The 13,894-nt window shown below is 40.2% G+C and overlaps 1 protein-coding gene across 3 annotated transcripts in view; it reads left to right on the forward strand.

The window, feature by feature from the left end:
- COL5A3 (collagen type V alpha 3 chain) overlaps window positions 1–13,894 on the forward strand; it is a 222,702-nt gene that overhangs the window by 133,264 nt on the left and 75,544 nt on the right. For all 3 annotated transcript variants that reach the window (XR_005775675.1, XM_040414912.1, XM_040414913.1), the window contains 17 exons: window positions 2,034–2,180; window positions 3,115–3,279; window positions 5,534–5,584; window positions 5,673–5,714; window positions 5,808–5,870; window positions 8,223–8,297; window positions 9,100–9,180; window positions 9,282–9,338; window positions 9,483–9,536; window positions 10,778–10,831; window positions 10,991–11,044; window positions 12,110–12,163; window positions 12,344–12,397; window positions 13,109–13,153; window positions 13,331–13,429; window positions 13,534–13,587; window positions 13,670–13,714. Coding sequence is in view for 2 of the 3 variants with exons in the window: in XM_040414912.1 (XP_040270846.1) it covers window positions 2,034–2,180; window positions 3,115–3,279; window positions 5,534–5,584; window positions 5,673–5,714; window positions 5,808–5,870; window positions 8,223–8,297; window positions 9,100–9,180; window positions 9,282–9,338; window positions 9,483–9,536; window positions 10,778–10,831; window positions 10,991–11,044; window positions 12,110–12,163; window positions 12,344–12,397; window positions 13,109–13,153; window positions 13,331–13,429; window positions 13,534–13,587; window positions 13,670–13,714 (1,194 nt within the window). In the remaining variant the exon portion in view is untranslated. The remainder of the gene's footprint in view (window positions 1–2,033; window positions 2,181–3,114; window positions 3,280–5,533; window positions 5,585–5,672; window positions 5,715–5,807; window positions 5,871–8,222; window positions 8,298–9,099; window positions 9,181–9,281; window positions 9,339–9,482; window positions 9,537–10,777; window positions 10,832–10,990; window positions 11,045–12,109; window positions 12,164–12,343; window positions 12,398–13,108; window positions 13,154–13,330; window positions 13,430–13,533; window positions 13,588–13,669; window positions 13,715–13,894) is intronic.

Genomic DNA, 13,894 nt, shown 5'->3' on the forward strand with positions numbered 1-13,894 from the left:
TGCATCAGTTTGCCTCTGTTCCATCTCCATTCCGCTTTGGAGGCGGACACCACAACGCTGCTTGCAGCGTTCTGGTGTCCGTCTGACGAAACTGAGCCAAAAGGATCCGTTCTGACACACAATGTAAGTCAATGGGTCCGTTTTGGCTGTGTTAAAGATAATCTGTTCTGAACGGATGCATGCGGTTGTATTATCTGAACAGGTGCGTTTGTGCAGATCCATGACGGATCCGCACCAAACGCGAGTGTGAAAGTAGCCTTATTTGTGGACAGTCAAATCGAGCTGCAGGGATTGATGCAGACTCTTATTTTTTGGGTTTAGGACCTTTTATCCTTGGGTTGTGTGTGGTATTGCAGGTTGGTGTTGAACGTGAAAGGTAAAGAATGTTCATGAAGTCACAAGAAGTAGGTCATTTATGAAGGGTAATTTTGGAACAGCCACATGGAACTGAGGAGTAGCTCATTTATTACAATGCCAAATTAGATTTATAATGTTGCTTTTTCACATCACTTGACATCTGTTTTCCACCATCTCATCCTGGCACTAACTATTCCAAAGAAGCATGAGAATTCCCGTGTCATTTGCCAAAATTCATCTTGTCTCATCTCATCTCATCAGTCATGACATCCATTGATGCATTTGTGCCTCATATTTTGGGCTGGGTCATTTCAGAAAAGGAAAGAACCATGGGCATCTCAGTTTGGGATCTCTAGGCACCTTGGCAACACTCGGTTGGTGCAGATTTTTCCACTGCTATAAAATCTGTTGTAATGACAAATTAGAAAAGTAAAAATAAATGTAACCATAGTAAAAAATAACGAAGCAAGAGGAGGCCGATGGAATAGATGAACTCATAATGATTGTCCCCACATGGTCCATCAATGGTATGGAATATAACCTTCTCATGGGGATGTAGTTTATCCAGAAGTCTTGGAACAATGTGACCCAAGAACCTTTTAACCTCAGGTTTCAACCATTAATCCAGTTTTCCACCAATATTTTTCCACTGCAGCAGTCCTGTGATGTCTCCATATGGAAAGACCTAACAGCCTTGAAGGTGATGAGCCAGTCTTCATAATATGCAAGCACCTGAATCTTGTTGCATCAAAGGCAGTGGTTTGAGGAAAGAAGCAATAAGACAATATTGCAGGAATGGTGGTTCACAATAGAATAAGGTCTGTGCCTATGACCATATTAATCACATAACCAGTCTCTACAGGTCTACAATATGGACCTGTATGGGCTCTGTGCCACTGAAGAGGCAAAACCACGTGGTTGGGCCTAATCAGTACAGATACAACATGGACCAACTTTTCATAAAAGCATTCAGAACAATGTTTTACATCTGTTGTCAGATCCTTTCTTTTTTCCTACTGTCATATGAGGAAAGGGAAGAGACAATTTGTCAAGCTGTTACTTCCCTCAACCATTATATAGGTAGATTTAGGGAGTTGAGCTACTGTATCATCTAAACCCACTGTTGGACAGACTGCTTCACTAGGTTGAGGAACTATACACTTTAGATACCTGTTGGCCAAATTCTCATTTGGCCGACAGTTATTCTGCCCAACCTTCTCCATAAATATGCACACTCGGCCGAGTTCATGTGTTCTCAAATGGGAAAGGGTAATAAGCCTCTGGTAGACACCTCTGCTAGCGGCTTATCTCCTCTGACAACGAACAGATCAAGCATATAAAAAATCCTATATGCCCAACCCTTCTTTCTCTGCCATCTGCCATCAGGGAGGAGGCGAGATACCACTATACACATTAAGTGGTCATCTGGTCCCACCAAAATCAGCAGGCTCAGCCAACATACATCTAATGTGTATGGCAACCTAAAATCTGAAATGGCATAAAAGTGGAAGATATTTACTTTGACGATCCAGTCTTCGTCCTGTCCGGACGTTGCAGCCCATAAGATATTGTTTTTGTAGGAGGTTACTTGGAGACTCATGGTTCCTTTCTGAAATTGCCCAGCTTTCACTACATGTATTTAAGAAAACTAACTTTTGTATATTAAATCACCAAAGACAGAGACAAAACGAAGACCAACAGAAGACCCCATTCTATCAGAGTATGAGTTCCCAGACTATTACTATACTCCCTCACCCGAAGAAGAAGAAGAAGATATCACAGTGTCCACAGTGACTGTCAGCATCAATGCTACTGACTACGAAGTAAGTACCATGTTTTTTTTATTTTTTATATTTCTACAATATTCTAATAAGTATTCTAAATACTTATGATTATGGAAATTATCCCCAATTTTGGCCCCATTGTCCATCCCTGTTCCACCACTTCTCAAACAATGCAATGGTTTTTTTTTATTATTGTTTTTCGTATGAGAATAAAAATGAAAGTATACAACAATCACAGTTATGGCAAATGTACAAGTACACATCAAGTACAGAATAAAGAGGACATTTATCACAATTGTACACTGTCATACATTGATCAGTATAAAATCCCAATACCCCTCACTCCCCCCAACTCTCCCTTGCCCTCCCTCTCTGTGTGGCCACATATCCTAAAAAGGAAATTATCACTCCAATATATCAGTCGCCTTATATCCCATTTAAATATTACATTATTCTATTACACTAATAGCTTCATATAGCATCCGTACCTCTGTGTTCCTTTATCTCAGACCTCCAAATCCCCTAAGAATTATACCATTCCAGATATGCACCAATCTCTGAGATAACAGACCGGGGTCAGCCAGCCATGTCTTCCACTGCTTCTTGAATTTCTTTACAGTGCCTCTTTTAATATGAATGCCACTTTCCATGGAAATCATGTGATTAACCATGTAAACCCATTCTGGCTCAGTTGGGGGAGTCGGCTGTATCCAGTGCTTAGCTATGGATTTAAGTGCAACATATAATAATAATTAAGCAATGGCTAACTGACAGACTGACAGATCTTCTAAATACCCAAGATACCCTACCAGTGGAACCTGTGGTAAGTTAACTTAAACAATGCAATGTTAGCAGACAAGGAAGTAGAAAACTTGAAGACATCATAAGAATTGATGACAAACTAAATGAAACCCACAACACTTCTGGAACATGTGTAAATTGTGAAACTTTTTCTATGGTTGCCCTTATTTAGGATGTAGTAGAGGAGTATGTGACTGGGGAGGAACAAGAAAGAAATGAAGATGACTATGAGCTCAAACAGTATGAAGATGAGGACTATGACAATAGAGAGGATAGAGAAGAGAGGTATGGACCAGCAGAGCGTGGACAGGTGGAGACCCAAGAGGCAGGAGCGGAGGTATGGCTCAATCTAATGTTATAACTTACTCAGATGGCTTAATGCTTATCCTCTGCATTCAACATGTTGTATTGCCTTTGGCCATTACTTAAAGGGGTTGTCCAGTTTTATGAGAAAACTGGACAACCCTTGGGATCAGACTGTATTAAAGAACTCTTAAGTACTCATCTGGCAGTTCTTGCTGCTCTGGTTCTCCCAGTCAGGCTCTACTTACCCAGTTGCAGCAGTAACGTCAAGTCAACACATGATCACTGCAGCCAATCAATGGCTTCTTCAGAGCACCACTGAGGCCAGTGATTGTCTGCAGTGGTCATGTGTTGAAGAGCCTGGCAGGGAGAACCAGAGTGGTGGAGACAGATCTTCCAGGTAAGTACCAGTACTTACCAGTGCGATATTTCTTGCTGATCCCAAGGATTGTCCAGTTTCCTTTTGTAACCAAACAACCCCTTAAAGGAGTTTGCCCATGGAAAAAAAAAAAAACTGGCTGGATTTGTCCAGAAGCAGCTCCACACCCATCCACAGGTTGAGCTTGGTATTGTAACTTGGGTCTATTGAAGTTAATAGGTCTGAGCTGCAATACTACATACAACATGTGGACAAGATGTGGTGCTGTGTCAGGACAAAAGCACCCATGTTATTCTAATTCTAGACAACCTATTTAAATCAATTTAAAATTAACATTTGTTTGTGTGAACCTTTTGAGATGTCTTTAAAGGCCAAACAGTAGAGATGACTCACCAATGGTGAGAATTAAACTCTTAGCAACCAATGACGACGGTTGCTAAGTAATAGTAACTTTTAATAATAATTTTTTAAAAAGGGTTTTCATTTTTTTTTAAGTAGTAAAAACATAAAACTTTATAAATATGGTATTGCCGTAAGCATACTGACCCGCAGAATGAATTGAACTTGTCATTTTTATTCCACAGTGAAAGTTGTACAAACCAAATATAAAAAAACTAAAGCGTTTTCTCCATTACCACCCTACAAACAATACATTAAAATAAAAACATTAAATGGTACCATTAAAAATTACAACTCTTCCCACAAGAACCAACTCGTATGACTATGTTGATGAAAATGTAAAAAAGTTAGGACTCTGAAAGTGGTGGGGAAAAAAACTATGTTTTTGCTTGGTCCTTAAAGTGGTTGTCCTGTACTTAGTAATTGATGGCCTGTCTTCAGGATAGGTCACCAATATCTGATTAGCGAGTGTCCGAGAGCAGGATCAGCTGTTTCAGCCAGATTAAATATGGCAGTAACCATACAGTGGACGGAGCTAGAAGCATAAGGTTCCATTCACTGTCCGTCCACTGATTCACTTGAATAGGAGCGGAGCTTCAGTACCTGGCAAGTGAATCAGTGAGTTGATGCCAGAAACTACACAAGGGATGGAACCTTCAATTCACTGTATAGTTTGTGGCGCCATCGTATGCGTGAAACAGCTCATTGGTGGGGGTGACAAGCCCCCATCATTCTGATACTGATGATCTATTCTGATAGGCCATCAATAGCTAAGTACCAGAAAACTCCTTTTGAAGAGGTTTTTCATTGTGTAATGGATGGAGATGGTTACTGAAGTGCTGCTCCTGTTTTTAAGTGAATGGGAGCAGCACCGCAGTTACCAGCTCCATCCACTACAAAATTGCTCGGAAACAGCTGATTGGCAAGAGTCTCGGACCCCAACTGATCAGAAACCTATGCATTCAGACACCAAGTGTAGAATTAGGGATGCAAGCCAAGGCCTGTAATGCACCCTTCAGTACTATCAAGGAATGTGCATTATGTAACCACGCACACCAGTAAAGCTGGCCATACTCTTTAGATATTAGCTGTTGGCCGAAAAAGGTCTTCCAGCCATTCCACCCAAGTTTTAGCCATACACACGGACACTTGGCTTGGCTTAGCATGGATGTATTCTCAAAAGGGAGAGGGGAATAGACCACTGCCAGAAAACTCCAGTAGTAGTTTATCTCCCTTGAGGACAAAAGAATAAGTCATACAGAAGTCCCACTGGGGAAAAGCCTGAAACACCTGTATGTAATAGATGGTCATTCGTTGCACCGAAGTTGGGAGGTTTGAGTGAGAATTTTCTAGAGTATTTGGCTATCCTAAGACATGCCCTGACCTTTTAATAATTGGATGGTGAATTTGGCAAATTGCTTACTAATTGGTAAGAGGATGAGCAATAAGAACCTCTCTCCTTGTGTCTCTATTTCTTTTTTTTTTTTCTTTTTTTTTTTTTCTATTCTAGGATGAGAAGAGTATGAAAGGACAAAAGGGAGAACCGGCCAGAGTAGAACCGGTGAGTAAATATTTGTCAGAGACCATAAACCTATTATTGCTATATTATAGTATTTACGTAATATTATATGGTTGTCTGTTCATTACAGGGTATAGTGATTGAGGGCCCTCAAGGATTACCTGGATACCCGGTATGTACGACTTGATAGTTAAAATGTATCTCTATTACTTGGTGTAATAGCCAAAACCTCTAAGTGAACTCTATCTTTTATGCTTATAACTAGGGTGAACCAGGGCCAGCTGGTCCAACAGGTCCTACAGGACCACCTGGAGATCCTGGTGAGACGGTAAGACTTCCGGTTCATTTACATCATGTATAAATGTATCTAGCAAACTGTTGAGTGAAGATTTCAGTTCTAAGATCATACATGTCAATGTTATATAGCTCTGGCCTGTACAGGACCAGGTAGAATCATATTTATGAAAGTTATCTGATGATGAGTGCAGTATAGTCAGTAATCCATAGCAAAATCTAAGAATGCACCTTGGTCACCATGCTCCTTCTCAGTTTCTGCATTGACGGAGGCTTGCCATTGTTGGTAGGGTATTGAGATTGCAATAGACTGATGCAGCCAATATTAGGTTTTCACTGTCCCTAGAGAGAAAAGTAACCAGAGTAAGCTCATAATGCTTTTCAGAAATGTTTTTTGCTAACTAAGGAGGGAACAGGGTGCACATGAGGACTGTGAACTATACCACCACATCACAATCTACAGCCAAAGTGGTATTCTCTTATAGTTTTGGTAACTGATATTTCCAGAAATACATAAATGTTCCTTGACCACCTAGCAATCTTCCTGCTTACCTTCAATACTCCCTGAAATCTTGAAGTAGAATAAAATCAACAAATAAATCTTGTCATCAGCTTCAAGCTGGACCAGGGAAGGATGAGAGATCATTCAGGCCAACAAGAATATTGTTGTTGTGTGACCTTCTCAGGAGAAATACATAAATGTTCCTCAGCCTCCTATACGTTTTCCTGCTTAACTCTATATTCCCTGAAATCTTGAATTGGAAAAATTCAACAGAAAAATTGTGTCATCAGCTTCAGGCTGGCCTATGGAAGGATCAGAAAACCCACAGTAGGCCCAGGTGTTGACATGACAATAAGATCCATCCACCAACAGGGCTATATTCGGTGATGGCCTGGTGGTTACTATAACAAAAATATTTGAGATTTTCACACACAATAATATGTGATGCCCAATGCTAGCCATACATATGAAGTCAAATAAATATTTCTCCTGACTTCACTATAAACATACAACCTTGGCTCAGTTGGTTATGCAGTTGTATCTCAATTGGGAGAAGAATCCTTTTGCAGCAGATTATCTCCCACAGGAAAAAAAGGATATTCTTAAATCCAAGAGGCCTGATTTCTCCTTCGCCTCACACCAATCAGAGTCAGGCAGCCCACACGTCAGATGTTTGCTCCTTCAGCTAAAATTGGCAAGTTCTGCTGACATTTTTCTTATTAGTGAGGCCATGGTTAACACTTGGATGGCAATGCTGAGAAGAAAGAATCTATAAAGATTTTTTTCATCCTTTGCATAAAGATTACATATTTATTTCGGTTGACATTCATTGGATTTTTTTTCCTCGTAGTATGGTAGTTGCCCTTTATAGGGTCTTCTAATTGTTGACTTTTTTGATTTCCACAATCAAAATAAAGGAGTCAATGGTTTTTGCTTATCAGGGATCTGAGGACAACCAGAATTATTACATACCAGTGATACAACAGTTTTCAGCAGTTCCGTGCCTCAGAAGTAATATAAAGCTGCCAATACCGTAAGGTGAAGGCCTCACAACTGAAATATCTTTGGTCTACGGTTATCCAAGTGTTCATGAAAATCAGGCATGGACAGTATAGTTGAAAGGCTGGAAACCAAGTAAATCTAACGAGCAAATAAGTATCCATATTTGAACATTATTCTTATTTGTTAAGGTTGGTCTGTAATGTCCAAAGTTATGGTTGCATCCTATTAGGTCATTCTGAGTTAATAGATTGGGTTCTCTGTTCAGGATCCTCATCTCTTGTCTAGAGTGACTCTCATTTTTGAAGACTTGATGTGTACATTTTTCCTTGATTATACTGGCCTCTGTATAATACTCTGTTTCCCCTGTGGTGGTGCTACAGGGGAAATTAACACTTGCTACTAGATTTCCCTGCAATTTTCAGCTGATCCCTAGAGACACCACCAGAGCGACACCGACTGATTACCTCATGTTAGTTGGACCCATCTAGCAAAAAATGGCTTGCCTATGGCCAGCTGAAGATAACGATAACTCTCCATTTGTTTAAATGGGCCACAGAGTCATACATTTTATGTAGGAGAACCCTGAGATATACTGTTTCCATTTCCGATATATTGGCCATACTTGACCAATATCATTGTATCACATCTATGCCAGTAGTTATGGCCCTAGCAAGGACAAGAGCTCTGACAACTGATATATGACTTTCAGCTGAGAGATAGAAATCTTCTGGTGATGTCATGTAATGTTAGCTATGGGATCTCTTTGATCCTTAGCCTATTTATTTGCCCTCCAGGCCGCACCACTGTCAACATGTTCGTACAAGAAACATGTCTTCCTCAATACAGTTTTTTTCACTGTCATTTCTTCTACTTCTTTCACAGGGCCCTCCTGGACGACCTGGTCTTAATGGAGCTGATGGTATCCTTGGTCCTCCTGGAAACACAGTGATGCTTCCTGTGAGTAGACATTTTTCCACTGAGATTCTGGATAATTAGAGGGGTTTTTTCAGGCATTTGGAAGATTTTTTTTAAAAAGCAGAGTGACTCATCTCCCTTGATCTTACGACTCATCACACAGATATTATATGATCACTATATCAGTTATATCAGTGACATCCATGGGGACATTACAGAGAGCAGGCAGTATATTTCTTTTTGCTCAAAATCTTGTTGCAATTAAAATGCACTTGCTTTGTTCGTGGGAAAAATAAAGGCAGCCATGACATATTTCATCACTGCATCTTCCAGATGCCCTATGAATGGTAACTAATACATATGGTTCCTTGCAACGCCAGGCAGGAGCTGATAAAGGCTGTGCCGATTTGGCATTCGGAATATGTGCATATAAGAGTTTATAAAGGAATAACAAGGGGGTAAACTGTGACATAAACAGAAGAGGACCCAAAACAGAGGACCCCCCCCCCCCCCTCATTATGGTGCTGAGTTTTGTATCACACACCACCTTCTTTCCATGACCCCAGGGCTAATTCCCTATATCTATGTTTGCTATCAAGGCAGTTTCTTTACATGGGTTGACTCAGTAGGTAAACAGGTAAATTAGACACTTACTTCCAGAATAACCCACAGATTACAGCTGATCACTCAATTTATCATCTAACAATAAGTCCTTGACCAAATTAAATTCTTCCAATGATTTTTAAGGGCATCTGGAGAGCAATTTGGCAAACTTTAAATCACGCAAATAAAATCTTTTTTAGCTCATATCTTTTTCTTCTCTGTGCATGCCATTGATGTTTAGTTCCAATACGGTGGTGAATCCAGAGGACAGATGGTGTCATTTCAAGAAGCTCAGGCGCAGCAAATTTTGCAGCAAGCTAAGGTCTGGTAAATCTTAAATGGATACACAGAGACTTTATTTCTGTCTTCATTTCTAAAAGGAAATGTCCATTAACATCTATCAATCACTGTTTCCATTTTTAGTTGGCAATGAAAGGTCCACCAGGACCAACGGGTTTGACAGGAAGACCTGGCCCTCTCGTAAGTATGATTGTCAATACCTTTTAGGACAATTCTTAAGCCTATATTTTTACAATTTCACTTTATTTAATTAATGTAATTGACAATATAACATTTGGGACAAGAGATTTTAACAACGTGTGTGATTTAAAAAAAAATTTTTAGGGTCCTCCTGGGTCTACAGGTCTAAAAGGTGATTTTGGAGAATCAGGACCTCCGGTAAGTTCTTCTTTACTCTACTGGGTACAAGAGAAAGCTCATAATGTCTAGGTCAGTCAGGGGGTTGGAGCCAGGGGGAATTCATTTCTTCCTTCTGGGATATCCTTACAAACAGCTTCATAGTAACTACCTACAAATACATAATGCAAGTTTTGCTGTATTATGGCCAAAACACTTGAGACAGCAGTTTGTTGAATTCTCGTTTGGCCGACAGCTAATCTTTCCAACTTCACTGTAAAGATATATGCTTAGCTGACCGTTCATGTGTTTTCCAATGGGTAGATGACAATAAGCCAGTGAGAAACCTTCCTCTCATTGTAATCCAACATTCCCAGCCTTTTTTCCCATTTTTCATCATGGGAGAGTCAGGAGTCTTGTATACATAATAGGGCATATTTACTAAGATTGGCGTTTCAAGCACCAGTTTTAGTAAAAAGACCATTGGACTAAGATGCGCCATATTTATTAAGAGGCATGAGGCATCTTACTCAATATGGCACATCTTTCGGCAGTCCATGGACCAGAAATTCAAATATATGCCAGCTTTGAGTTTCTGGCATAAATTACAGTAAATATGTTGGGTCATAGCTGGCCCCACACCTCCAATTAGACTACTTTCACACCTGCGTTCGGGTGTCCGCTCGTGAGCTCCGTTTGAAGGGGCTCACAAGTGGCCCCGAACGCATCCGTCCAGCCCTAATGCATTCTGAGTGGACGCGGATCCGCTCAGAATGCATCAGTCTGGCGGCGTTCAGCCTCCGCTCCGCTCAGTGAGCGGACACCTGAACGCTGCTTGCAGCGTTCGGGTGTCCGCCTGGCCGTGCGGAGGCAAGCGGATCCGTCCAGACTTACAATGTAAGTCAATGGGGACGGATCTGTTTGAAGATGACACAATATGGCTCAATCATCAAACGGATCCGTCCCCCATTGACTTTCAATGTAAAGTCTGGACGTGTCCGTTCAGGCTACTTTCACACTTAGAATTTTTTCTAAGTTATAATGCAGACGGATCCGTTCTGAACGGATACAAACGTCTGCATTATAGGAGCGGATCCGTCTGAGCAGACATCAGACGGACCCGCTCTGAACGCTAGTGTGAAAGTAGCCTAAGCCTGACACCTTTTAAACTGTAAATACTTTAATAAATCTGCCCGAATGTAGTTTATCCTGAGCTAGACTTACTTTTGTCTCTATTTGTGTGTATTTACATCTTGACACCTTTCTATGTCTTTCTTTTGTAGGGCCCGCGTGGCTTTCAAGGTATTCCAGGGCCTCCTGGAAAGATTGGCAAAAGAGTAAGTTTTAATCATGGCTACACATTTTACAAATATTGCCCCCACTGCACTCAATTCCCACCCTTCTCATTCCACTTTCCCCCCTTCTCATTCCACTTTCCCCCTTCTGTTCACGCTACATAATCATTTTCATGTTACTATTCCTTATTTCTCTCACAGGGACGTGGGGGAGCAGATGGTGCCCGCGGTGTGCCTGGGGAAACCGGAATAAAGGTAGGTAAAAAAGAAAACAACACCTCAAAAATACTATCCCAAAATGCAAATTTTTATGGACATGATAAATTCACTTGCCAAAATATAATGTAAAAACTTTGTATGCTGGCTCATCAGTGTTTTTCAACTCTAAGTTCTCAAGAACTTCCAACACATCAGGTTTTTAGGATTTTAATTACAGTATTCTTCATAACAATACTGCAGTTGTTTGAAGTATCCTCAAACCATCCTCAAACCATGACATGTTGATGGAACTTGAGAACTGAAGTTGACAAACACTAATCTCCACATGCTGTGTGAATGTTACCATGTCTATGGGTTTTCCTACTATAGACAAGCTTGTTTTGGCTGCTTACGTTACTCCTATAGACTTGAATGGAAAGGTACACATGCGCTGCCACCTCTCTATTCAGTCTCCAATAGCATAGCAGTAGCCACCTTAGCTGGTAGCCTGGAGGCCAGGTGGCACCCATCCTCTAAATAGGTGCATATACTATAAGGTATGGTGGGAAAAATCCTTTAAATGTGTTTGTCCCTCGCGGAAACAGTAAAATGTAAAAGTAGTACGAAATGTTTTTTTTGGTACTCTGCGAGATAAAAGAGATCCTTAGATGCAGAAGGAAAACCTTTTCTCTGTAATTATGTTGAGTTATAATCTGTATTATAATTTAGAGGTATATTCAGATTTCAGTTTCTACTATATCTCCTATTGTCTCCATTCTGTTTTATACATAGGCCACATGTTTGGTCCATTATAGTCAATGGTTGATTATGTGGCACCTGGAATAAGCTGACCTGAGCCAGCAAGTGATACTTTTTAGCAATTCCTAGAACTTTTCCTAGCACAGCTTCTACTTTGTTCTAGCTGACACCACTTCCACTAGCCACAGATTTCCCTTCATATTGATCAGTCTTTATTCTAGAATATTGTTGATAATCATCTTCTACGTACAAAACATCTTTTATTTTTGATCCATGAATTGCCACCACAGGAATTCACATGTCAACAGCATTGTCTATGGAATGGGTCTACCACTCCTAAATGCAATGTTTTGATTTCTTTAGGGAGACCGTGGATTTGATGGTTTGCCTGGTCTTCCAGGAGAGAAAGGTCACAGGGTAAGTATAAATATGGATAACTGGAGGGGTTTATGAACCATCTTCTGCCATTAGACCTTATATATCATTCATTGAAGGTGAAGATAACGATGATGCCAATGTGCTAATGAGCCTGTTGGAAGTATGAAGGACAGTTAAACATAGACACATTGACTAATTTTTATTATTTTTTTACCACAGGGAGATTTAGGAGGTTCAGGCCTAACTGGTCCACCTGGAAATAAGGGAGAAAAGGTAAAATCTTAAAGTACCAGAATATCACCTTTGCACCTCAATTTTGGCCATGATTGTCTTTCCAAAATTATCTCCTTCTGAGAAAGAAGCCCAGAATTTTTTTCCACTGTCCATCAAAGTATTGTCCAACAATGGTGGTATACTGAAGATAGTCATTCACTACCATATTAGTAACATTTTAAATCTGGTTTCAGTTATCAGCTTGTAGTCTACTTACTCATACAATCTCTCGCCCAATTTGACATCAGGCATTGAGAGGTGCTATTGCATGCTGGGCAGTACAGTTGCCAAGGCCCGAAGAGTACTATGCATGAGTGACATTCAAATTAATTAGACGTACACAATACTCTTCAGGAGTCATAGTGTTACTTTAGCAACTGCACCTCCCAACTCACAGAATAGAGTTTCTCCATGCCCATGTCTGATTATCCGGGAGGTAATATATGGTGTATGATTTACATATGGCCTTTGCAAATACAAGACAGATCTGGTAAAATGGATTGACTATAATGCACCCGTTTGTCTACTGTTTGCATATGGCTAATCAATTTATTTCTTACAAGTTTGATTGTCAATACCTTTTAGGACCTTGTTTCTTGTATACTTGAAGATAGAAAAATTGGCCCATTTTTCAATTTTTATAGACTCATGAACTCATAATTACTACTGTTCTGTCAAGATCTTAAAAGTTCTTGTGTTCCTTTTTTCTAGGGTTCTTATGGGCCTCCTGGACCCTCAGGTTCCTCTGGAGAGGCAGTAAGTTGCTTTGTTATTTACCTTCTACTTTTGGAAAGGAACCCAAGGGTTTCTAAACCAGCTTGATCATGAATGGGTCCAGGTCATTGGTCTAATGTGAGAGTCTACTGTAGAAGATCTATGTCAAGGTGTATTTACATTAATGGTAATGAATGTGTTTCTCCTCCTTTTTTGCAGGGTGTGCGTGGTTTAGTGGGTCCCAGGGGACCTCCTGGACCACCTGGTCAACAAGGTGTGAATGGCATTGATGGATCTCAAGGATCAAAAGGAAACCAAGTATGTAATAGCCTGGAATACATACCGTAATCTGTTTATTGTTCCTAATTATCAAGGTTATATTGTATCCTTATGTTTTGACCATTTATTTTCTAATTTAATAGGGTATACAAGGAGAAACTGGGCCAAATGGACAACAAGGGAATCCAGGACCTCACGTAAGTGTGAAAAAAGTTATACATGCACGAATAATTGAAACATCCTCAATAAAGTTTGTTCTAAATGTATCTATCATTTTAGGGATTGCTAGGACCCCAAGGTCATATTGGCATGCCAGGAGAGAAGGTAGGTCAGCTGTCATGTGTTCATATATATCAATGTCATTCATCCTATACGTTGTATGTCAAATGGTGTTTGCCTGTGGACAGGTCATATTCTTGCTAGTCCATCTGTGGGTTGCCACAAGAGTGTCCATATTTATAACCTTATTCAACCACAAATCGAGCTTACATCAGTTCAATGCAA

This window comes from Bufo bufo, chromosome 1 (assembly GCF_905171765.1).
Source record: "Bufo bufo chromosome 1, aBufBuf1.1, whole genome shotgun sequence".
Lineage (NCBI taxonomy): Eukaryota > Metazoa > Chordata > Amphibia > Anura > Bufonidae > Bufo > Bufo bufo.